General features: G+C 41.4%; 1 protein-coding gene across 12 annotated transcripts in view; it reads right to left on the bottom strand.

Annotated features, from left to right (window-relative positions):
• Positions 1 to 25,155, bottom strand: part of Mapk10 (mitogen-activated protein kinase 10) — a 274,012-nt gene that overhangs the window by 12,082 nt on the left and 236,775 nt on the right. For all 12 annotated transcript variants that reach the window (XM_075943979.1, XM_075943981.1, XM_075943972.1 and 9 more), the window contains 2 exons: positions 2,287 to 2,350; positions 270 to 347 (listed from right to left, as the gene is read on the bottom strand). In XM_075943979.1, coding sequence (XP_075800094.1) covers positions 270 to 347; positions 2,287 to 2,350 — 142 coding nt within the window. The remainder of the gene's footprint in view (positions 1 to 269; positions 348 to 2,286; positions 2,351 to 25,155) is intronic.

Raw genomic sequence — 25,155 nt, 5'->3', positions numbered from 1 at the left:
AGGCAAGGGAAGGGAGAAATACTGTAATTATACTATAATCTCAAAAATAAAAGTGTTATTAAAAAAACAACATGCTTGGTTATTATAATTAGAATTCCCAGAATGAATGCATGGTTTCAAAAGAGAAAGATAAATGCAACATAGGGCATAGTCTGTCATATGACATCTCTGTTCCCAGACTCTGTAAGCAGTTTTGTCTGTGACGATGCCCTCATAGGCCAGGAAAACACACAGTACTGGGTTTGTGGTCATTCACAGAGAGCGAGTACCTGAAGGGGAGGGCTGTCCTTTTACCACGCCATTTTTAGTCTTTTCTTCTGAGTTCATGACTTCCTTGTAGATAAGTTCTGTAAGAAACAGTTGTCTGTGTCATTCTAACACAAAAGCAAAGACTTCCTTAATCTATAAACAGATGCACTGACTAAAGACAATTAACATTTCTGTGGCATTGAATAGAATATTAAATCACTGGGGACTTTCAATCTTCCATTTTTATAATTGCTTGCACTGAGCACGAAGCTTAGCTAAAGCAGGTCCTTGATACAGCAGATAAGCCGATAAATGTCTAGAAATAAATACATTACTGTTTTCTGAACTGAACTGAACTGAGTACAATGATTTAAATAACATTGCTGGTTTGTTCACTTGTTTCTTGAGTGGCTTTTGCAGGACTGGGGTTCATACCCAGGGCCTTGTGTGTGCTAGGAAATTACCCTCCCCCTGGACTGTGTTCCCAACCAGTGCCTTCACTTTGGGATGCTCTTGTTTCCTTTTATAGTAACTTCTTCCGTGCAAATCCTATGAGCTCTATATCATAATCAATCCCTACAGCTTCCGTTTCTAATACTATTTTCCTTCCAGACTTACACCTTGGACTTGTAAACCCAAGCACAACAGAAACCTAAGAATTAAAAACCATCTTGTTTATCCCCAGACTGGCAGCCAATTTCTTGTCTTAGCCTTGAGAGCTCTAGTTCTTTCTGTTGCCAGACTTAGCTGAAAATCATTCGGGCCACTGAGCCTTTCTTGCAATGGTTTATGCACCACCATCCTCCACAGGTACATCTAGTTTAGTGTGCACCCTGCTCACATTGGCTACATCTCCTCTCTTGCTACCTCGTAAGCCCCAATGATGCCACCCTTCTGTACCCACCATCTGCCCTCAGTTTCTCCCTGGTGCCGCTCATGGGCTTGTTTCCCATGCTCATCAACACGGTCCTGTGACCAGTGGCATCTCTTCCTAAGACCCTCTGCCTCTTTCTAACATTGGTTTCTCCTTGTGTCCTCCATCTGGTATTTTCCTTTTCCCAGCTTGTACGAAGAGTTCTTTAAAAGTTGCTCAAAATTTCCTTTCTCTTTTGTTCCTGCTCATTTTACTTTGACCATGAGACACCATCTGTATTCAGATTCCTTAAATTCATTCTTCTCTGTGGTTGATTAAATTAGTTTAACAGTTCTTTGTAGGTCTAACTCTTTTTTCTCTTTTGTGTCTCTCTCAGGATAAGTTTGAAGGTACAGCATGCATTTGGAGAAGTTTCACTGAAAAAATGGAATGATAGACTCACTGATTTGCTTTTATTTAGGTGAAAAAATAAGCCTCCTGCGTTCACATATATTCTACATAAACTCTCAAATCTGGTAAATTTTGTAAATTAATTTATGTATTAACTATATTTAATTTTTAAAACTTGAAGTGCATTTCAAACTTATTTTTAGATTATGTTTTGTGTATTTGGGAGACAGGGGACATAGTCAGAGAACTTATGGAAGTTAGTTCTCTCCTTCCTCCTGTGGTCCAGAGATTAAATGAGGATTTTCAGGATTAGCAGTCTCTCCACTGATCCATCACTGGAGCTACCAAACTTAATTTAAATTTAATATACAAACACAGGAGCTTAATTTTTAAATATTCAATGAAGTTTGACCTCATGACAAACACTTTGGCAATCAATACTATTTTGCAAAGGTGTACATGATTGAGTTCGTTTTATTCTACATCAAGTAGAATTTTTCTATTAACATAAAAGACAGATAAACTTTAGGTAATTTCAAAGTATTTCCTTTTTCATTCATTCGTGAGACTAAACTCAGACACAGTATATACTGGGCAGACACGGGTGGAGCTCCAGCACTGGCCCAGTTACAGCCAACGCAGTAACACTTCTCAACCAAGTGCTGTGCAAGAGGAAGGTGCAGGGACTTTCTTTGTACGGACTAACAGGATGCTCTCTGTATTCTGCCTTCCAGGGAAGCAAAGTGTACGTAGTAACACAGCGCAGTTCTCACCTTTCCACTCTTCAATGGTGTGCTCCCGCTCGTCCAGCTGTTTGTCGTATATCTGAGGAGGAGGCTGCGGGACGAGAAAAGACAGTTTCTATGACAACCGATCCAATCACGACAGTGCTCTCATAATGATTTGTGGACAATGCCTTGCCACTCATTGATTTTGGTGGTGACCATACCCTGATATAAGTTTTGGGGAATTAGAGAGGCCCAACAGTTCAATTTTCTCCAAAATCTTGTGGAAGATTTACTAACATCTTGCTCAACTCACACCTGAAAATCTCACTTCCTGGCCCCTTCGTCTCTAATCCCTACAAAGGCAAGTGGCTGGATAGCATATTTGCTTGCAAAGACCCAGAATCAGTGTTCTCTGCTCACACAGCTGGTACTGCTCTCCCAGATGACAGACTTTTTCAATTTCAACATATTCTAGAGACTATCCTATGCTGCTCTGTAAAGCATAGCACAAGTTTTCACTGTAAAGCGAGATTTGAATGAAATTAACCTTTGGTTTTTCTTGAAACATTCTAACATGCTTCAGACATAGCCTAGCACTTTCTGAAAAAATGGTTCTACTCATTCCCCTCCAGGCAGAAGAAGTTTCTTGATCAATATAGAAATATAGAAAAGGGGGCCACCTAAACCCCCAGAGTGGCCCCTGGGTTGCTCTCTGAGGTGACATCAGCCTGACAAGATGCAGCTACCATTTATTTAGTACGGAGGTCAGTACGACAGGCAGTCACACACTTCCTAGGCTGGCGGTTTCCATATAAACTGTCTGGCCTCTTGTTCCTGATATGCGGACTTGGGGAAATCTGCCATATAAACTAGAAGGCCCCAGCTTAGGTGACACAGTACAGAGAGGCAAAGGAGTCTTGGACAAGCGCATCAGCATAAGGTGGAGGGAGGTGAGCAAGAGGAAACACGGTATCCAGCCCTGACCAGTCCAGGCAGGAGCTACAGCGTTTCTGTTGCAATGGGAGGAATCCATTCTTGCCCAGTAGGCTAACGGCAATAGTGTTTGGGAAACTCAAAAGTGTTACAGAATCAGAGGAACTCCCACCTATTAGAGCACGGATTCAAACAAACAAACAAACAAAAGGGTGTCCTTACAATGAAGACTTTCTTGAAGATTTTCTCACACATTCTTGTTTCTGTGCAAGATTCATTGGCCCAGAAGCCACCACCAGAGCCGTGTGGCCCTTGTTGTTCAGATGCGGCCAACAGAGCAGCGCTACTCAGTGGTCATCACACTGACGGTGAAACAAAGGAGGCCTTGGCTCTGCACCCCCCCAACCCAAAGGAGAACCCTGAACATGGACTGCAAAGTCGAGGGCCTAGAGCATCGACCGCTGCAATGAGACCTAACCTAGGAAGGACCCTCTCCTTCAAATCGTAAAGTACGTCTAAAGGAATACATTGGCTTTCTAGAAAGAAAATGGATGAAACTGGAGCTATTTTTCAATATTTACGAAACTGTTCTAAACTAAGTGAAGTGGAGTGTGGACTGGAAGAGATATTTTGCGGTGTGGCAGACAGTCTTCTGTCTGTCCTGAGAACGTGAGAGGCGTACTAAGCCTGAGAGAACGCATGCTCAAACATTTGGAACCCAGAAACTCTGAGCATCGCTGATTTCTCGGTGCTCTCACGAAAGACTGGGCTCGGGATGCTGTGTGATTGGCTTCCCTGCAGAGGAGATTTTTCCATTCACGTCTCGAAACTGAACATGACTTAAAACGATAGTTCCTGCCAAGATTCGTAAATGTCATTTTCTGCAGCAAAGCTATTTTCGGGAGGCTTTTCTGGGAGCTTCGGCGTGCAGATGTCCCTGGTGTCCAAAGCACGAAGCACACAGACGCGAACCACAAACTACAAAGGCAAGTGAAGTGCTAAGTCTGCGATTTTTGCTTTCAGTGAGCCACGAGGGATGCTTTAAGCTCCTTTGTGTTTCTGGCTACCACCTTAACATATGAGTCCTCTGTTTGTTTGTTTTTTTGTTTTGTTTTGTTTTTTAAAAATAAGTTTGGGTTTTTGTTTTGCTTTGAGGTTTTCCTGAAGAGAGTAAGCAAATATCACCTACAGTGGAAAAGTGCATTCACACAAACATGTCACCAAAATGCCAGTGCAAAGGAGTTCTTGGCAATAACGGAAAGAGAGTAGAGTGATAACACACTCACTCATATATTCGTGTTTCGGAAGCAGTCATTAGCATGTGATGTTCCGTAATAGCTCGGCCTTCACATGTGAAGGGAATGTCTGGTGTTTGATTAGTGAGCTATTCTCTTTCTTAACCTCAGTAAATGGGGAGGAGTTTCCTTTGGTAGGTAAAATTTTAAATAAAAAATAAAAAAACAAGGGCAAAGAAACACGAGGCATTTTAGAAAATCACACCTTCACCATGAGTTAGTAAATATTATCATCCATTTACTAACCTATTGAATTCATTTATTCAATAAAAAATCTTAAGTTGTGTGATAATTAGTGTTAACTGTCAATTTGGCAGGATCTAGGATCACCTGGGATGATAGGCTTCTTTGTATGTCTAGGGAATTATCTTGAAGAGAAAGACCCACCTTGATGGTGGTAGGACCATCCCGTGGGCAGGGGGTCCTGGCCTGGAGCAAAGGAAGAAAGAAAGGGAATAACACCGTGTATCTACTGATCCCTGCTCCTGAGGGTGAGGATGACATGACAAGCTTCTTCCCGCTCCTTGGGCTTTGGCCTCTCTCCGTAATGAACTCTACCCTTGAGCTAGAAGCCAGAATAAAGGCTCAAGTGGTTTCTGTCGAACATCTGTTAATATTTTATCATATCAACAAGACAAGGAACTAAGACACTTGCTGAGCACGTACCAGACGATACTTAAAAATGAGACTTCAAAATGGAATAATTTGACTGCCAAACTCAATGAGCTCACTGTTAGGGAGTTTTCCATTCTTCGAAACTGCTACAGGGCACAGAAAGAACATTTTAAATTTGAGATAGCATCTAAAATGTTGGAAAATATAATGAAATATCTTCAATACCAATATTGATGCTGTATATGAAAAAGAAGTATGGAAGGGGAAAACAGACGGGCCTTACACTCTCAGTTCTCTTTGAGAGGTGAATAAGTGAAGATCACCATCATTGTTCTAGTTAGGATTAAGCACCTTTGTTTTCTGAGAGGCCGTAGTTGTGTAGGCTGTTTACACACCTTAACAATCATCAGAATCAAGAAACTATGATGAATATTCAAATCTATAACTTGAAGTCACATGACTAATTAGTGACAGAATTTTTATTAAAATCCAAACATAAGGAGTTATCCAGACCCAGTGGAGTTTATTCTAAAATAAACTATATTTATATTAGGGCATAGACACGTAGCCAATGTGATGGCCATAGTCGCCCCAAAGAACCCCACTTTATGCTCGCTGTCTTTTTGTAAACTTTTCTACCCTCACAATGCCAAGTGTGATGGACTGGAAGATAAATGGGGATGTTGGGAGATACTGTGATAGAGATCTGAGGTATATAATTGCATGACAAATTAAGGATAGATTAATGATTTTGCATTTCATTTTTTTTCTATAACAGGCTTAAACTATTGCAGCTATAAGTTTTTGCTTCTACAAAAAAGCATGTCAGCATTTTCTTCTAATTATTCAGCTTTTCAGAATGTTAAACTCAGAATTGGGGAGGTGACTGACTCAGAGGTTTTGAGTTTTGGCTGCTCTTGCAAAGGGCTCGAGTTCAGTTTCCAACACCACATCAGGTGACTCAGATTCACCTGCCACTGCCTCCAGGTCACCTGACATCTGCACTGGCCCCCATGAGCGCCCACAAATACATGACACACGTACACACACGCACACACACACAGATATACACGTACACGAATAAAAATAAACCTTTTTAAAAAAGAACGTAAGACTGAGCTCTTGGAAGAATGCAAGTCTCCACACACAGCCAGGGTTGAGGAACACAGCTGTCATTCTGTGGTGTGCGGAAGGGAACTCTTTAGTCACTACCTTTGCATTCTCTGGTTGATCACTATAAGATGAAATTGTCTCTTCTTTCCATGTCGTTGTGTACCACGTATTTAAACAAAACTTCTCTACTGAACGTGATGTCTCAGTCCATCCGATCCTAGTCCCCTAAACAATACTGGTTTGTGTACTTCCATGTAAGTTATGGAAGACGGTTTAGTGAGTGTTCGGTGCCACCTTGAAACAATTTGCAAATGAAAATACAGAAACACTGAGAAACAACCCCTCCTTCTCATGATCAGAGAGGAAATTAGAGCAAAGCTATGGATAAACTTTAAAGTTTCCCACAAAAAAAGACAGAGCGAATAAATCCTTTTGAGTTCTAGAAATATTAAATTGGATAATTTAACACTTGCAAAATATTTTAATTAAAGACAAGTTTTAGCCTGTGATTCTAATTTCTATTTCAATGTTCTGTTAGTTCACATGTGTAACTATATCTGGAAACCATCACACGGCAATCAATACTTAGATTCCTAAATGCTTTCTGTCAAAATATCTTGAACATCAATACTTCTATTCTGACTCTTAAAGCAGATGGGAAACAGAAACAAGAGTTGAACAAAGTTGTTCCTTTTATCCAGTTTGGGACACAGGATATCCAGCATTCACTTGACAATCTGCCATTTTCTTCTGTGACTATTATATTCTGACCTATACAGCAGCCATCTAGATGTTGGTTTGTGCTTTCAGCCTCTGTCCAAAGCAGGCTTATCCATCTTTGTCTCTACTGCCGCTTTTCAAAACATGCTAATAAAATATTTATAGCCCCATGATTTTGTGTGTGCATTCTATATTAAGCCAAGAGGTGACTTAAAGTACATGATAGCCTACTATATTGAAGCCTGCTTTGTTTTCCCCTTACTAAGTTTGGCAGTTTGATTATTGCCAAAAACGCCTATCTTATTGAAAAGTTTTAACCAATAAATGTATTTTAAGTGCAAAATTGGATAGATTACCAAACACATTTAAGGAATATCTTATTTGAAATATAATCTATTTATAGAAGATTAATAATTTAAGAAGAGTTGAAATTTCTGATGAACAAAACATTTTTAAGCCTTCTTTTCCTGATCAGACAAAAATGGACACATTATGTCCCATGCAGCGCTAAGTCATATGTAGTTCTGTGTTTTCAGCCCCTTCTCTGGCTAATATCATATTGTAGAATATACTTCTACAAAACAAATCTTCAAATACTGAAATAATGTCACCGATTCTTCAAAATTACAGATATTTAATACATGGCTACAAAAAATCATGAAAGACAAGTTTTAATGGCTACATCAAAAAAATCCAATAATCTTATTAGCTGATCCATAAAGGAAGGGAGGCATATGAACCACCTGACAAAAAATTCAAAATGATTGTCTTAATAGAATTTAGAAAATAAAAAACACACACACACACATACACAGAGAGAAAGAGAGATACAAATAATGAAACCAAGAACATACCTAAAATAAAAACTAGAAATTTAATAGAAAGATTGAAACTATAAGCAAAAATTAAATGGAAATAAATATGAGCTAAAAAGTAATATGTGAAAGATACCATTATGGCAGACTCAAGCAGCAAAATTTGTGAACACAAAGATAAGAAACTTGAGATGAGGAAAAGGAAAGAAATGAAGAAATTTTACAGTAGTCATAGGGTAGTTCCCAAACAGAAAAGTTTTGTATCATGTAAGTTTAAGAAAGAGAAGACAGTGGTATAAAACAGTTACTTAAAAGTTAATCACAGCCGGGCGTTGGTGGTGCATGCCTTTAATCCCAGCACTCGGGAGGCAGAGGCAGGCGGATCTCTGTGAGTTCGAAGCCAGCCTGGTCTACAAGAGCTAGTTCCAGGACAGGAATCAAAAGCTACGGAGAAACCCTGTCTCGAAAAATCCAAAAAAAAAAAAGTTAATCACAATAAAACTGTCCAAATTTTAGGAAAAGGTATGAATATCCAGTTATTATAGGAAAACTAAAGGTCTTTAATCATTTTAAGCCAAGCAAGATTAAAGATACAAAGATAGATATATTCTAATGCACAAAAATACATTCTAATAATATTATCAAAATTCAAAAACAGATTGATGATCTTACACTTGGTAAGAAAAATAATAAACAAATAACAAAAAAAGGGAGTCTCAGTAGAAAACTTAGAGTCCAAAATAAAAGTGGAAAATACATTCAAAGTGCAGAAAAAAAGAAAGGAAGGAAAGAAGGAAGGAAGGAAAGAAGGAAGGAAGGAAGGAAAAGAGATAAACAAAGCTATATTTAAGAATATATATTTATATACATACACATATATGCATACAATAACAATGAAATACGAAGCCATAAATTTGAAAGAGAACAAGAAAGGATATGTAGTAGGTTTGGAGGGAGAAAAGTTGTGAATATATTAATCTCAAAAATAAAAGCAGTAAATAAGAAAGACCTAGTAATCAATATACTAGCCTGAAAAACTGTCTTTAAGAATAAAGAAAGATCAAAAGACTTTAGACAAATAAAAGCTTTTGGAGTCCATCATTATCATAAATGTTTTGCAAGAAGGAAAATGTTCTTTACGCTGGAAAAGAATGTGCTAACCGGTAACATCTAAGCTTGCTGTCAAAGCATAAAATCCCTTACAGGGGAAAGTTGGAGACACTGTGACGACAGCTAACAGCAATGTATTCTTGAGATTAACAAAGAAATTATACGTGTTCTTACCACACACAATGATCTGAGCATGCCAGGTGAAAGGATGTCAATTAGTTCTGTTAACAGTTCATAATAAAGACATACTCCATCATACATAGTAGATGTGCAAAACTTTTGTTAGATTTTCAAATAGCCCAGTGTCTGTAGGCTGGGAACAATAACATATACACCTGCTATCCAATCCAACAAACTCTTCCTAAGCATCTTCAACTGTGTTCCTAGAGCAATCGCTGAGCGGGACTCGGGTGCGAGTGGCCATTTGCAGCGATGCCCTTGGGGCCTCACAGGATGGGAGAGCATCACTGCAGAGCTCTCGTGGCTAGGGATGTCCCTTGGAAGCACTTTCCATTCCAGAGAAAGACAGGTCCAGCAGAGAATGAACAGTGGGCAAGAAAGGACAACTCAGAGTCAGTTTTACTTCGAGATGTCTACTTTGGTTTGGCTTGATTTATTGTTAGGAAGGATGCTGAAGAGCTAGTGTACCCCGTGGCCTGGATATGAAGGAACTGAGAGAAAGAGCTGAGTAACTCCTGGCAGCTGCTGGATTGTGGCTGGAGGTGGGTGGACCGAGAAGAGGCAAAGACTCTGTTTGGATGACTTAACTCACATTGGTATTCAGGATGCTCATCTGAAACAGCAGTCACAACCCAGCAACTGATTTAGAGATCTGAACTCAGGGCAGCTGCACAAGGCGATATAGGAGAAAGGCCAAGTGGAAGATAAGAGCTCAGGGGAGAGATAAAATAGATCTGGAAAAAAAGAGCTGCACACATAATCTAAGGGAAGAGTAAACCTGGAATGTGGAGCGTGTGCTGTCACCATGGACACCAAGGGAAAGAGGTGTCACAATAGAAGGATGGCAACCTCAATTGGGCAGAGGACAGATACGCGAAGGGCTAGTTCTCCTTGATCTGCCATGGAAGTGCCTAGTATTTTTGGAGAAGACAGTTTCAACGCCTGAAAAGTGAAAGGGGATTATCATCAAACAAGCACTACATTCAGGAGACACGCACTGTAAAGGTGATGACATCTCGGGGCTACAGGCAGAGACACAACTGTTTGAAGTCGGTATTGACTTTGCTCTTTGAAATGAGAGGAGATGGAGTATGTTACTGTATTAAATAAGGTTCTGCAGAAACCAGTAGGACACACACAGGAGAAGAGACTCCAATCCAGAAAGGAGCATCCCAATCAAGAATGCTGTCCTAGCTTTTGACTCTGCCATTGGTTTTCCCTTCAACAACTTCATCATCCTGTTAGCATTTCCAAGAAGCTGATTTCACACATTTGTGCCAACCCTCTTCTCATCCAGGCATTCATGGGAAACACGAAGCTCAAACATCTGTCAGATGTCAGAGGTGGCGATGTTTTAACCCACACCTAGTTCAATATAAATTTCATGAAATGTTTCGCCTTTCAACAGCTCTGGGTTAATGACATGGTTCCTCTCTGTTGAACTTGTTAGACTGAATACATATTAGATAAAGTTTTATTAGGCAAATAAATCAACCTAGAATGCTGTGGGAAAAGGTTAACACTACCTTCAGAAGGATGGGGCCTCCAAATGCTGTTAATTAGAATTACAGATTCCGGTTCAGTATCTAGTTCAGGCCAGGACCAGAAGAATCATTGTACAATGCTACTGCCACCTTATGGCTGTAGAAAAGAGGACACAGCAGGAGAAAAATACTCCAGTTTCATCATTTCCACCAACAGTTCTAAGGCCGTGGCTGTGCATTAAGACCATCTGGGACTATGGAAAATGCCAGTGCCCACATTGACGCAGGCTAGAGGTTCTTCTGCAATTGTACCAAGGTGAGGAGGGTTACAAGCGCACCCAAAGGTAAGACTGCATGGCTGTGATCCCTAACACTTTTTTCATCTCTTACAAAGTAATAAAACCAAGTTCTGTCCTCTACCTAGGTGTCCTCCGTGTATCCAGACACTAAGGAAACACATGACAACCTTCAGTGGACTCTGTCTTGGAAGACTGAAATGGTTACTGTACATTTGAAAACACAGGAGGATCAGTGAACATGAGATCTGTATCCTCTAGTCAAGGGCAGCCTTCCAACAGAAAGGGATCAAATGTGGTGTTCAGACACCATGGCAGCGGGGCTTGAATGGTGTCCCTGTGCAAGCCACTTGGTTTGCAATGAAATCATTTTACATCTTGCTTTACTAAAGAGAAGACTAATTCTAAATGCTCACTGTCAGGAACATCACCAAACTTCTGCTGAAACCTTCATTGTGAGGTGCACTATGTCTCTTAAAGGCTTACATAAAGCAAGCAAGCGATGACTGCTAGGAGACATCACATCACTAAATGACCAGGGACCCTTCAAAATCTAGCAGGGCACATTTTAATTATTGTGTGAACTGAGTGTAACAACGGGCTTAGTGAGGCAATGATCGAGAAGTTAGGGTGAAATCAGGTGGTTTTCCTACTGCAGAGTTTTGCTTTTTTGTTTTTTCAGATGTCAGTGTGATGGTTTGAAAGAAAGTGACCCCAAAGGGAGCAGCACTAATGGGAGGTGTGGTCATGCTAGAGTAGTCTTATTGGAGGAAGTCTATTACTGTGGAAGCAGGCTTTGAGTCTCATATATGTTCAAGATTCAGCCCAGTATCTCAGACTACTTCCTGTTCCCTTCTGATCAAGGTGTAGCCCCACCATGTCTGCCTGCACTCTGCCATACTCCCAGCCACCATGCTCTCTACCGTGGTGATAATGAACTAAACCTCTGAAACTCTAAGTCATCTCTTTGGTTAAATATCTTTACTTTATAAGAGTGGTGTGGTCATGGAGTCTCTTCACAGCAATAGAAACCCTAACTAAGACAGTTGGCTTAGACACTTTCTAGATTTAGTCACGCCTTAGAAATGGAGATTGTCTTTATGGCCCCATTAGATTTTTTTCCGATTCTTTACCCGAAAACCACTCAACACTTGCACCAACAACCACGTTTGCCCACACCATCCATCTATTCATTTGTTTCACACACATGTACGACCCAACTGCTGCATGTTAGTCATCCCAGAATTCCACCTCCCTGAGCTCCAATGTGATTTAAAATTCCTTGTAAGTTATTACACAAAGTTCAGACTAAAGACACCCTGTTACCTAGGCAAAGGGCAGAACTTGTTTTATTCCTGCGTAAGAGATGAGTACAGGGTTCTGAATCTCGGCCCACCAGAATCACATGGTGTGGTGGTTTGAATGAGAAGGCCTATGTAGACTCATGCTTGAATATTTGACCCCCAGTTGGTAGAACACTGGGGAAGAAAGTTTGATCTTATTGGAGAAGGTGTATCAGCACAGGTGGGCTTTAAGGATCCAAAAGCCTCATGCCCATCCCCAGGATGCTCCCCGCTTCCTGTTTGTGGATGTAGATTTGAGTTCTCAGCTGCTTCTCCAGTGCCATGCCTGCCTGCTGCTGTGTTCTTTACTGTGATGTTGATGGGCTCCATCCCTCTTCCTTCTGAAAAGTTGCCTTAGTGTTATGTTTTGGTTTGATTTGATTAGTTTGGTTTTAGACTGGTTTTAGGGACAGGGTTTCTCTATGTAGCCCTGTCTGTACTGTAACTCACTCTGTAGACCAAGCTAGCCTCAGACTTGGAGATCTGACTTCTTCTGCCTCCCTAGCATTAGAATTAAAGGCGTGAACCACCGTGCCTGACTGCCTTGGTATTTTATCCCAGTAACAGACAAGAATCCAAGACCCTTGGTGAGTGTGTAAACATCTCTTGCGCTGTCTTCCTATGTCTACTCCCAGGCTTCCATTAGCTCTGATTTGTTACTACAGCTGTATCTTCTTGCCTGCCACCTGTCTGTCATCCACTGAAGTTCTGTTTAGCAAAGAAAATGACTTGTTGAAAGTTTAAAATAACACAGTGTTCTCCAGCCTTCTGAGAAATCTTTTCTTTTCAGTGGAGAGAGGTTGCAGGGTCCAAAACGGTGTTTCCTTTTCTGGTTCCTGCTTCCAGCCCAATCTCCTTTCTCACCTGTACTCACTCAGTTAACCTAAAGGTATGCAATTCCCCTCAACCTCTTTTCTCTTGGAATGGGTGTATATGGTCTGAATTCTGCCTCTCTTCTCTACTTTATAATTTCTGTTATCCTCCACACTTCTATTTAGAGATTAGTCCTCCAAGGAGCCTCTTCTAATGCACATTGCTGAACTGTTTCTCTATGCAATTATGTTATATTGTGTTTAAAATTTGAACTATCTATCACTCAACATATATTCTCAGTTTACTATGGTACAAACAACAGAAGACAATGATTGTCCCTTTGTTCAGCTGGTGTGTAGCTCTGTACATCATGTGAAACAGATCATCAACAAGTGGGAATAATTACTGTGCTCAGAATGTATGCATACAAACTTGGAAAAAACTATCAATTAGCAAAATTAAATGAATGATGCTGGTTCAACCTTCCACAGGTTGAACACACAAAGAGACCCAACCTTTACATGTATACGTATCAGTCACATAAGTTTTGTCAAGGCTTAGCATCTACTAAAATCCATGAGTCTCTGAACTTAGTTTAAGTATAAACTATTTACTAACAAATATTTATCTGACTACTAAGATCCAAAGTGCATTTTAAATACTTGAGAAACGTTCCAAAGGGTCTCTCTTTGTTGATCTTCAGTTCTATGTATAGGATCAACTGTAGGGAGCAGAGGAAGCCCTGGGTGAGTGAAGTCCAGAGTGAATCTGCAGTGTTGACACCAGCATAGCCATGTCAATGACTCCAATGCCTCAACCCCTAGGTGAGGGTTGGCATGATAGCCCGACCTTCCTCATTGGTCCAGTGCAAACAATTGATCATTGTATACAATAACCAGCAACTGTAGCTTCGATGTCCCTGATGTTTACATCCTGAAACTGCTTGCCTGTTATGTTAGCTAGTTTTATTTCAACCTGGCACAAGTTATTATTATTATTAGGAGCAGAGGGAGCCTCAACTGGCAAAAATGACTCCATAAGATCCAGCTGTAGAACATTTTCCCAATTAGTGATTGATGGGGGAGGGCCCAGCCATTGTGGGTGGTATCAACCCTGTTCTGGTAGTCCTGGATTCTGTGAGAAAGCAGGCTAAGCAAGCCAATGTGGAACAAGCCAGTAAGCAGACCCTCCATGACTGCTGCATCAGCTCCTGCCTCCAGGTTCCTGCCCTAACTCCCTTTGATGATGGGCTGTGATATGGAAGTGTAAGCCAAACCCTTTCCTCCCCACATTGCTTTTGGTCATGCTGTCCATCACAATACTAACTCTAAGCCACCTGTGGAGACCTCCTACTCAGACTAGCTAACCTCCTTCTCCCATGAAAAACACACTGAGGTCTGGCTGTAGCAGTAGTAGGTGCCTATCCATCCAAGTGTGAGCACACCACCTGACCCTAACTTTCCTGTGCATGGAGTTGTGTGTCTATCACATCTTCATTCCCTGGTTGTCCCAGTCAGGTTGTCAGATTCAAGGCATCCAGGTCATATTGACCACCACCACCAACAACAACAAACTAAACACATTATGCTGAGTAGCAAGAAGAGACTAAGCTCGCACTCACTCAGGTGCTGTCTAGGAAGAATGGTCACAGAAGGGTTTTTAGCAGAGGAGCCTGTGAGAAGACCAATGGACTGACGATGAGAGCCAAGTGCGCACAGTGAGGAAAAATGTTCCAGAGGGAACTGCAACATAAAACCTTCAAAGTAAGAGCTTGCTCGCTATGGTCAGAGAAGCCGAAGGTGGCTGGAACACTGGAGAAACACAGTTGAGCCATGACACAGGAAAGATGGCCAGAGTATAGACAGCTGTCAACTTAAGCGGAGAAACGCTTTCTGAACTTGAGTTTGTTATTATGGTCACCAAGATGTGCAGGGTGAAACAGACCATCCGAGTACAAGGACTTTAGGAGCTTTCGTGTTTGCCTGCGAGTATGTGCACATCCCTTGCTAAGTGCTTGGTGGTGGGCAATAGAAGAAACACCATCTGGAGCAGCGCTGATGTAGAGCGCTGTAAAGTTTAATGGCTGCTTGAATTTTTAGTATAAAAATGATAAGTTTCTGGAGGATGTCTAAGATAATGTGTCTCGTTATACATTTGAAGACCTGCAGGTGCCTGCCCACAGTGGAGCTGTGTGAAATTAGATGAGCACTCGACCCAGGGAGAGGTGGCACTTGTGCGGCTCACAAGACGAGGAGAGCTTATTTAGACCAGGATGCCAAGATTCCTGGAGGACATCATCCTTTCCCAGAGTTTTTACAGGCTCAGACGAGACTGGGAAAGCGGGAAAGTGCTCAAACTGGCACAACACAGAGGAACAGAACTCAAGTGACATTTACAAACGACACTGCTTACTGGTGCCACTTTGTCTGCACACAGACAGTCAGACCGAGTCTCCGTTCTGGAAGGAACATGGAGGAGAAGTATTGGGAGAGTAGAGTTGAGTCCAATGGATCAGTTCAGCACAGTGTGTGGTGTGTTAATGGTGTGTGCACAGAGGTCAGGGAAGAGTCCACTGACAGTTCTGAGAGCAACAGCTTCTGCTAGAAGGCCTTTCTGCTGGTCTAAAGGACCTATCGGCCTAGGCAAGAGGTGACAAGGCCTATCGAGGAAGTAGAGAAAGAGTCGTGTGACAGTCAACACCACACACACACACACACACACACACACACACAGAGAGAGAGAGAGAGAGAGAGAGAGAGAGAGAGAGAGATACTGCTGAGTCAGCCGACTGAAGCCTGCATCACTCACACGTTGGCCATAGGGCACAAAACAGAAGGAAAGGAGGCTGAGGGCCTTCAGGGTTTTTGGGTCAACTCCTGAGTCAATAAATAGCACATCAGCCCTGAGACACACCAGGGAATCATGCTTCTCAGCAAGCATCAGTGCAGAGTGTGGGCTGTAAACCCACAGAGATCCTGGACCACAGTTAGATGCTGCACTAAGGGAAACTAGCTTGAACACACTGTACCATCATTAGAGGACAGTATCATATTTTCACATAAACTTTAACAGATTTTTAATTCCCAAATGTTTAGCAAGTTGAGCGCATAATTATTTTTTCCAGATCTTTATCTTTTTTTTTATCACCAATTTCTGTGAATGGGTCTACGTTCTGAGTTGATAAACTCTTTGAACCAGCTATAAAGACTTCTCTCTGCTGACATAGTTTTAAAGGGACTGACATCCCCAGCATCTTACACAGAACACATTTGTATACCACATTAACATACAAGATGAATACCCAAACAGTGGACAATATTGTTATTCTAAATTTATTGCAATTTTAAATTCCTCCAGCCCGTACATTATTAAGATTCTGCCCCTGTGAAGGGAGACCAGCTTTTTAAATTACATGGGTCTGGCTGCAGTCTTAGCTTCTCACTGTATGTCTGTGTGAAATCATTTTAATCTTGTCTAGAACAAGAGCAAAAGCCTAGAGTCTTTTGGCTAGAGCAATGGAGACTTGAAGCATCAATGGAAAAGCACATAAAATAGTCGATATGCTAATAATTCAAAACCATCAATAATTCAACTAATATTTCTAAATTCCCGCTTTACTAAAAAAAAAAAAGTCCAATACATGATATCAACAATTAGGACAAAATGCTCATCCTCAAGTTGCTGTTAGAATGATCAAGTCTGAAGTCAGGAGAGGGAGTCTGGAGGCGACCAGCTTCAGGTTTCCACAGGATAGAACTGCCTGAAGGCAAGGATGATTTCTGGTTGATCATGTGCCCACTGTGCTCCATGTTACCCTCCGTGTATCATGAAAAATCCTCCTTTAAAAACACGGATGGGTAAGTGGATGACAGGAAGAAGTTGGGGGCTGTGTCTCCAGAAGAATAAACCCAATGGAAGAAACTATAATGTAGTATAACCCATGCCCACGCTCTGCTTCTCTGTTTTACAAAGGCATTTCCTTTCTGGTAAGCCAAGTAAAGAGATATTTCGCCTGGTAGAGAGAGATTCGAAGGACTAATTTAGAAAGAAAACAAGCCTATGTGGGCTTTTTAATTATCTTGACAGGAATAAAAGCCTTTCTCATCCCCCTTATGTTTTATAGATTAGGACAGCTGGATTTAAAATGTTTAATTATACCCACAGAAACCTCTCTAATTGCATCATACCTTCCCAAAGCTAATTGAGCACTTCACCTAATTCCTTAGACTTTATTAGATGGGACATTTCTTGGGTAGAAATCAGTGGTGACAATTACAGCAAAGTCATCTCTGGGTTCCATTCTTCTTCTGTCCCTCGTGAGCTAAAGTCCTTTGTTTGCTATCTTTTATACCAACCACTTTCCAAGGTTTTTAACTGATCTTTCTGCTAATAGCTATCATTGCACCAACTGGAATAAAAATGACTGTCTTCAACATAAGCCCTATTATTTTAACCCCTGGTTAAAGTCACTACAGTGGCGCAGCAGCCTGCAGCCCAGGTGGACTCCCTGGGATCGACTCAGAAACGCTTCCTGCCCTGGTCTCTGCCCAAGTACCCAGTTCATTTCTCACTTCTCCAGGCCAACCGCACCAAGCCCACCAGGGTCACCCAGGTCTCCTTCCTTGAGTAGCCTAGAGAAGGCTGCTTTCCTTCCTCCACGAGCCCACTCTTCTGCTGTCCTCCCTTGTCCTGCTCATCATTCGGTACTGATGCGCTAGTTTTCCCCCTGAAAGCCCTGTCGTCGACTGAAGAATGGGCTTCATTATACCTTTGCCCTTCTGTCCACCTCTAATTCCCTCTTCACAGAATTTATCTGGGTGGTTAGCATTTCTCATTTATATGACTGCAGAGCATACACACTATATAAGCCTCTGTGTAGCATAAGTTTCTTACTAATAAATTTAGTAGAAATATTTACCAGTGCGGGTGGTGCATAATTAAAATGCAATACAAACTTTAGTGAATGAATTGAGTTATATGACCCGAGTCCAGGTCTTTGTCTTGTTTGCCCTCTGTGGTTTCTTTATTTGCCTTCTCCCTGCATTGGGAGTGTGGCTTCCCACTCTGTATTCCTCAGTTGGTCCTCTCCTGTGCCTAGGACATCTCGAATCAGGAAAGCTTGGATGGATGCAAGCATCCTCACAATCAACTGATGGCAAACCATGCTTCTGGTCTAAACTATAGCAAAGCCTTTCATCTGGACGGGAGCTCCTCAGATTTTAAATTTTTTCTCTGGAGGGATTTGTGTGAATTTTAGCTGAAAACCAGCCTGATTTGTGATCAAGTAGCTACCGCAAGGTGAGGCGGCAAGCCAGCCTCAGGTAAAGGGGTGGTGTCAGACCACTGCACTCTGAAAACAGCATCTGCCACATGGGTCATGAAGCAAAAACACCAAAACCCAGTCCAAAGCAGCTCGCACAGTTGATAGGATATTCTCTGGAGCTCCGCCTGAGGCACAGCCACCGTGTCCCTCCTATTTTTTTTTTAAAGAAGTACATGGAAGGGTTCAGTTTGCATGATGTACAAGAAGATAGAAACTGCACTTTCCTGGAACTATACACAAGGGAGTAATTGGAGGTAATCTTTGGGGATAAAAGGTATTTTTGTAGACAACAAGTTCCGTACCTTTTCAAAAGATATTGTGGGCCATAAAGGACACTGAGAGTTTCATATTAAACCTGAAACAAGTTATGGAAGAGATTTTTATCATTCCTATGACTGCATTGGCATTAAAAAGGGAACATAACAGTTTTATTCTAGTGCGCACTCTGTGGAAGACCATCAACCTTTAATAGACTTGTAAAATGGGAGGGCAACCTTTTCACTACTCCATCTCATCACTGGATGAATCCACTCTACCATCTCTCTTCGAGCAGATGCCCCAGGGCCTGAGCTGTGATTCTATGTGCAGGAAGAACATTCAAACTCAGGCTTTTCCCGGACTTGCAGGTTTCCAGGACTTAACGCTCCTGCCTCTCATGCTGCTGAGCCTTCTCCCAGCTGCACACCTCGAGTCTGCAGACTTCTGCTGTTCTGAGGACACTCTACCTTTATCACTACAGTCTTCATTTGATTCTAAAAATAGGTCTGTATCAATATTCTCTAGTGTTTATAACCATCTGTTCTCACGTGATCACAATACTGTTTTCAGCATCGTCAGCGTTTCTACTCTCCCAACCCTCCTAGACTATATGTTTTATTTTATCTTTTATCCTTATGAGTATAGCCAGGTTGCTGGATTAATCTGGGGTGTCCGCTGTCTGGCACATCAAACTCAGCCTTATGGGGTGTATCTGTCAAGTGTTTGTTTACTCCACCTTTCTGTTGCAACACTCAGTATAGTCCATACCTTTGAAAACAGAAACAAACAGAAATTGTTGGGATAAGGATGAAGATGGACCCTATAAAGGACATAGAACATTATGTAGGAAGAACAACCTAGGCAAGACACAAAGCAGGCTGAACTTGACACTTCTGTGAAACCTGTGTCACCCATTGTAGAATGTCACCATAAATCTGTGGACCAGCTGCGAATTAACGCTGAGAAACTCTCCAACCAAAGAGCTTTTGAACAGTGGCCGTCAATTTCTATTTCTTAGAAAAAGACCATTTAAAAATTGCCTGGGGGGGTCTATAATGCCAGTGTTTTAGGAAGTCCCAGTAGGGAAAGTTAAAAACACAATGTCCATATGCATAGCAGTTAGTTTGTGCTACTTCTTAAAATAGTGAAACCTTTTCAAATGAAGGTAGCCTTTCATATTATCAGGGATTTATATCAGGAGAATAAACTAGTGTTATAAAAGCAAGCAACTGTCTTGGTTGTGCCTCAATGAATGGTTCACTCTAAGTACATTATCAGCATTTTTGAAGCCCCTAGACAAAAGCTTTTCCACTGCATCAATGCTTTGAAGTTTTTCAGAACTAAATCTGGAGGCTAAGGATGCATCTCAGTGGTAAGCTGTCTACCTAGCATAAGAAAGCCCTTGGATTTGACCCCCTGCACAACAAAAACAAAGCTAACTATATAATAACTAAGTTTGGAGTAAAGGCACTCCAAAAACCTTGCGAAGACTATGAACCGAGAGCCCAGAAAGCCACACATATAAGATATACCCATATGATCTCAGAATGACTTCCAAAAGCCCTCAGATTGTCCAAGGATCCATTGCACAGTGAGAATGCACAGGGCTTGACTGTGTACCCCTAAGTGCAGGGAACTGTCTCCCCTCTTTGTGTGACATGGGTTTGGCACCATTGGTGAGCATGGGATGCAGTGAGTATATTTAATAGGGAATACCATAGACAGGAAGGTGGACACTTGGGTATTTTTTAATGAAAAGTATCATAGAGTATAGAGTTTTATCATTCAGCAAAACTGCATTGAATCTGAGAGGGAAAAAAGGCTTCAAGTAGCAAACCTGTCTCGGACTTCTCCAACTGGGCATCCACCTGGGGAGAGCACTAATGTCGTCCTTCATCTGCAGCTTACAATAAGGGTTACTCTGAGTGCCTTGTGGGAAATCCTAACATGGACTCCCAGGAGCATCTCTGTATACAATGCAGGTGTATTTTTGGAGAACAAACCACACAACCGTGCCAGTTTTTGACCCATTCTGCAGATTTTATGTATGTCAGGAAATTAAAATCAAGATGGATCTTTGTCTTTAGTAGGAGCATTTTCTAAAATTAGAGAGAACTAAGAGTGAAGTGCACATTGTTTGCACAAGTCATGGAGGGTAAGGAGCCCCGAAAAGTCATGGAGAGAAAGGAGCCTCTAAAACCAGGTGGCCAAGTCAACCTACAACAAACATTGTGGCAAGCCCCCAGCAACATAATACTACACAGTATCAAAGCAACTAGAATGTAATTCAAAGACGTCTTCACTGGAACAACTAGATCCTGGCAACACAGCGTGGAGTGACATTCTATTTTCTCTAGAAGGCAATTAGTAAATTGCTCACATTCTGCTGCTAAAATAATACATTGACATGAACAGATGGATTTTTTTTAAAATCTGCAAATGGAAAATATTAGGAACCACCGACATTGATTTAACTTCTACCAAGTAAACAAGAGCTACAAACTATGAGGTGCTTTTCTATAATTAAACACGTAATTAAATTCACATTTGTTGGGCTCCTGTCTCTTCCCACTTAATTCTAAATGTGTATACATTCTAACTACTTAGGGCGCAGCTCACACTACAAGGGCCTTCCGTGACGGATAGATGGCACTGAACTAGTTAACTGAGCTCGCTGTGTTGTTGCCCCCCCCCCCATTCCCCACAGCACACGGTACTCTGTGATATGAAATCATGTGAGCTAGGTCTCGTGTCGGGACAGATGGAGGCAACAGCTGAGCGAGATGCAGCCAGTTCACAGGCTCGTGAGAACAGGACACGCCATACTTAAAAGAATTCTTGGGAACATTTAGTCTGGAAACCAAAATTTAAGGGAAGCAAAGAGGAGAGAAGAAAATAATGATGCTTTTGCCTTCCCAGTCCCTTCGCAGTGCCTTTGTCTGTCCTGTGGAAAAAGGTTACCCATGACCAGCTTGCAAACTACAATAAGTACTTGGGAAATGGACTTATGGGTAATGACTGTGATAATGGACTCTGGAACTGAACACTGAGCAGTTGACTACTGAGGAAGTTATTCTTTCTCTAAGTCTACATTGGTTATTTTTAAATCTACTTTTGAATACATGGGAGACAATTTTAATCCAATTTTCATAAAATTCCAAAAACAAGCTGAGGAATCGTTCTGAAACTAATTCTCTTCGTCAAATCTGCAAATGGGGCCTTACTCTTCAAAACTAAAAGCCACCCATTGGTAGGCCTTCTCTATGTGTAGTGGTGTGTCTAGCTGCAAATATATAGAAAAAAACTCATCGTGGGTTCTTCAAACTTAGATTCAAAGTAATAAAAATGACTTAAAGGAGCTAAAGAAAAACAAGGGATGCTTTCATGACTCTATAAGAGTGGGTGCACATCCAAAACTTTATGTAATTTCTTGTGATGGCTAGGCTTGTCAACTTGACACACAAACTACTGGAGTTATCCAAAAGGAAGGAAGCTCCATTGCGAAAATGTCTCCATGAGATCCAGCTGTAGGGCATTCTCTCAGCGATCAGTGGGGGAGGGCCCAGCCCATGGTTGTTGGTGCCATCCACAGACTGGTGGTCCTGGGTTCTATATGAAAGCAGGCTGAGCAAGCCAGTAAGCAGCACCCATCCATGGCCTCTGCATCAGCTCCTGCCTGCAGGTTCCTGCCCTGCTTAAGGTCCTGCCCCAATGCCATTCAATGATGAACAGTGCCTTGGAAACGTAAGCTGGACAAACACTTTCCTCCCCAACTTGCTTTTGTGTTGTGTTGTTTCTCATTGCAGCAACAGGAACCATTAGTAAGATATAAGGTCATACTCGGAGAAACACTGGGCAGTCTTCTAGTGAAACAAAAAGGCATTTTCTACCAACATAAACAGAAACTCGTTTTCTTTTTTATTTTAGTGAAATGGAGATCTTTTTCTTAAATAAAAATTGTGGAAAGCATCTAGAAAGTCCTTAAAGAGCTGAAGCCCTGTGGTTCAGGTTTCCTGAATATTGACGGGTGTTGGAGAACTGGTAGTAAACTCTGTGTGGTAAAGTTCAGATGCCATTGTTGTCCTCTCAGGCGCAATGATAGAAACTACAAAGGACATCTATCACTAGTTCAAGTGAGTGTCTGTGTTCTGTATTTCAGGTGGATTGACCATTCAGAAACCATCTTAAAGACACGATTACACCTTTTGATAATGCTCACCAGTGGAAATGCCAACTGTACTGACCTCACTCCCTTCCTCCCAGTGGGAGAGGCTTTCTCTACAGAGGGCTGCTTGTGTTTACAACTTTTAAATCATCTCTTTCCAGACACTTAATGTTTAACACTCAGTGCTAAACTCAGACTCACTAGTTTAATGAAAAGGTCATAAAAGACTTGACGAAACCTTATGTATATGTCAGCCAGTGGCATATCTCCAAGAAGCCAACAACTCCTCATGAGTTGTCTGAATATTAAATATGTTGATTCCTTTTTCTTGTGGCTCAAATTTTCCCGGCCAGACCAAAGTTTATGCATATTGGGCCCAGCAGGATATACTGAAGATCTTTATTACTGTATATATTTGAAAGACTTTTGTTTACAATGTTGCTATAGTGAGTAAGCCATAGTCAGTGAATGTAGAAATAATACATATCGTTCATCAAGTAGTTTTAATACTGCAAAAACCATGATGTTAATGATAAAATCATTCTGGCTTTTACTGTGAAGTGTATCCTAGGGATTAAAAGCAAGAATGGCAATTACTTACTACCATCCTCATTATGTGAAGGAAGCAGAGTCAACTACAAGTGGGTCTTGAAGCTGTACAGCTAGTCCTTGGCAGCATAACTTTAGGATTGCTTGGCTATGTGGCAATTATATATACATTTCAGCTATTAAAAATCTGGTCCAGCTGCTGTTTTATATCCAGAGTCAAAAATCTGTTTACAAGTCACAACTGGAGAGAGATTAACACAGAGGGCTTGTGAAGGTGCAGTGACTGGCGCGTATCTGGCTGAGGGTTAAAGGACTTTCACTGTACAGATGATTCACAATTGCAGGGGACAATGGTTATTGGTCCTTTTTATCTCATTCAGGAATCAGGCACTAAAGAAGTAATAAGCAAGTAAGATAGACAACTCACACCTGTAGGTCTGTCTTCAGCAGATAATGCGTTATTGAATATTTCAATGCAATAAAATTTCTATTAGTTATTAACTGAGGAGAAAAATACCCAAAACAGTGATGGTAGGGAACTTGTTCTTTTGTTGTGTTTTGTTTTGTGAGTCAGGTCTTATTAAATAGCCCACTGAAGTGGGATTCCCCTCTAGATGCTGTGAATATGTTCTATTACCATCGGTTAATAAAGAATTGCCTTGGCAGGGCAGAATAAAGCCAGATGGGAAATCTGAACAGAGATATAGAGAGAGTACACAGAGTCAAGGTGATACCATGTAGCTGCAGAAGGAGACAGATGCCAGACAGAACCTTACTTACAGCTTTGTGGCAATACAAAATAATGGAAGTGGGTTAATTTAAGATATAAGAACTTAGGTAGGAACATGCCTAAGCTGTAGGCCAAGCAGCACTGTAATTAATACAGTGTCTGTGTGATTATTCGGGCCTGAGCAGTCAGGAAATGAATGAGCACTCTCCATCTACAGCCCTCCCCAGATGGTACTTGTTAGGTAATCTAGGCTAGCCTCCAATTCTGTGCAATCTCTGTGCCTTAGCCTCTCATGTGTTGGAATTACAGGCTCATGTTGTCAGGCCTAATTTGGTTCTTTATTTTCAAAGTCGCTATCGAATCACTATTATTTATGCTACAAAGAGACACGGCTTTTGAATTCAGTTTATATTTGTAGAAACAATGTATGAATCCGTAAGCTATTGAAAAATTCTCAAGGCCTGTGTGAATGCTGTGTAGAAGTTAATGGAAAGAGAAAAGGCAAAGACGTGAAGGAAAGACAAAGAAGGAAGAAGTAACATCAGGACCATATCTTTACACCTACTGGGCGGCAAAGTTGCAGAAGTGGTGAGCAGCCTAAAAGAAAATAGAGGAGTCCTTCACTCCCTATGCAGTCCAACACTGCTCCCCACAAGCCCTGTACAGCAAACACATAAGAAACTTCAACACACAAGAGAAAAGGTAAGGAAATTCAGTAGGACCCCCAAAGGAAAATGTTCTTCTGCTGTCAAGTCAACATTCTTGACAAGAAAACAGGAGATAGCTGAGGAGTTGAGTACTTCTTAGAAAAGTTTCTTACTGGCAAGGTCCTTGTGTATGTTTCTAACCTTCATCACTTTCAGCACAAGTTGAGTGGTTTGGTTTCTTCTCTTCTAGGGATGTGCAGGCTCTGGACATGGTGAGCCACAGATGCTGCTCTTTCCTGCCTGGATCTGCTCCACGGATCGGGAGCTAACCTTTCCTAGCTGCACATCTCAGGTCATCTGTCAGATACAGGGGAGTGTCTCAGCCAGGAGAAAGTGGGACAACTCAGGACGTTTCTCCTGACCCTTCTCTCCAGAAGCAAGTGAATTCTCTTCTATGTCATTGACTCTGGCTCCTATTGGACAGCCAGTACCCCTGTGTCATTGACTCTGGCTCCCATTGGACAG

This window comes from Microtus pennsylvanicus, chromosome 12 (genome assembly GCF_037038515.1).
Source record: "Microtus pennsylvanicus isolate mMicPen1 chromosome 12, mMicPen1.hap1, whole genome shotgun sequence".
NCBI lineage: Eukaryota > Metazoa > Chordata > Mammalia > Rodentia > Cricetidae > Microtus > Microtus pennsylvanicus.
This window is presented reverse-complemented; position numbering and strand designations above follow the sequence as displayed.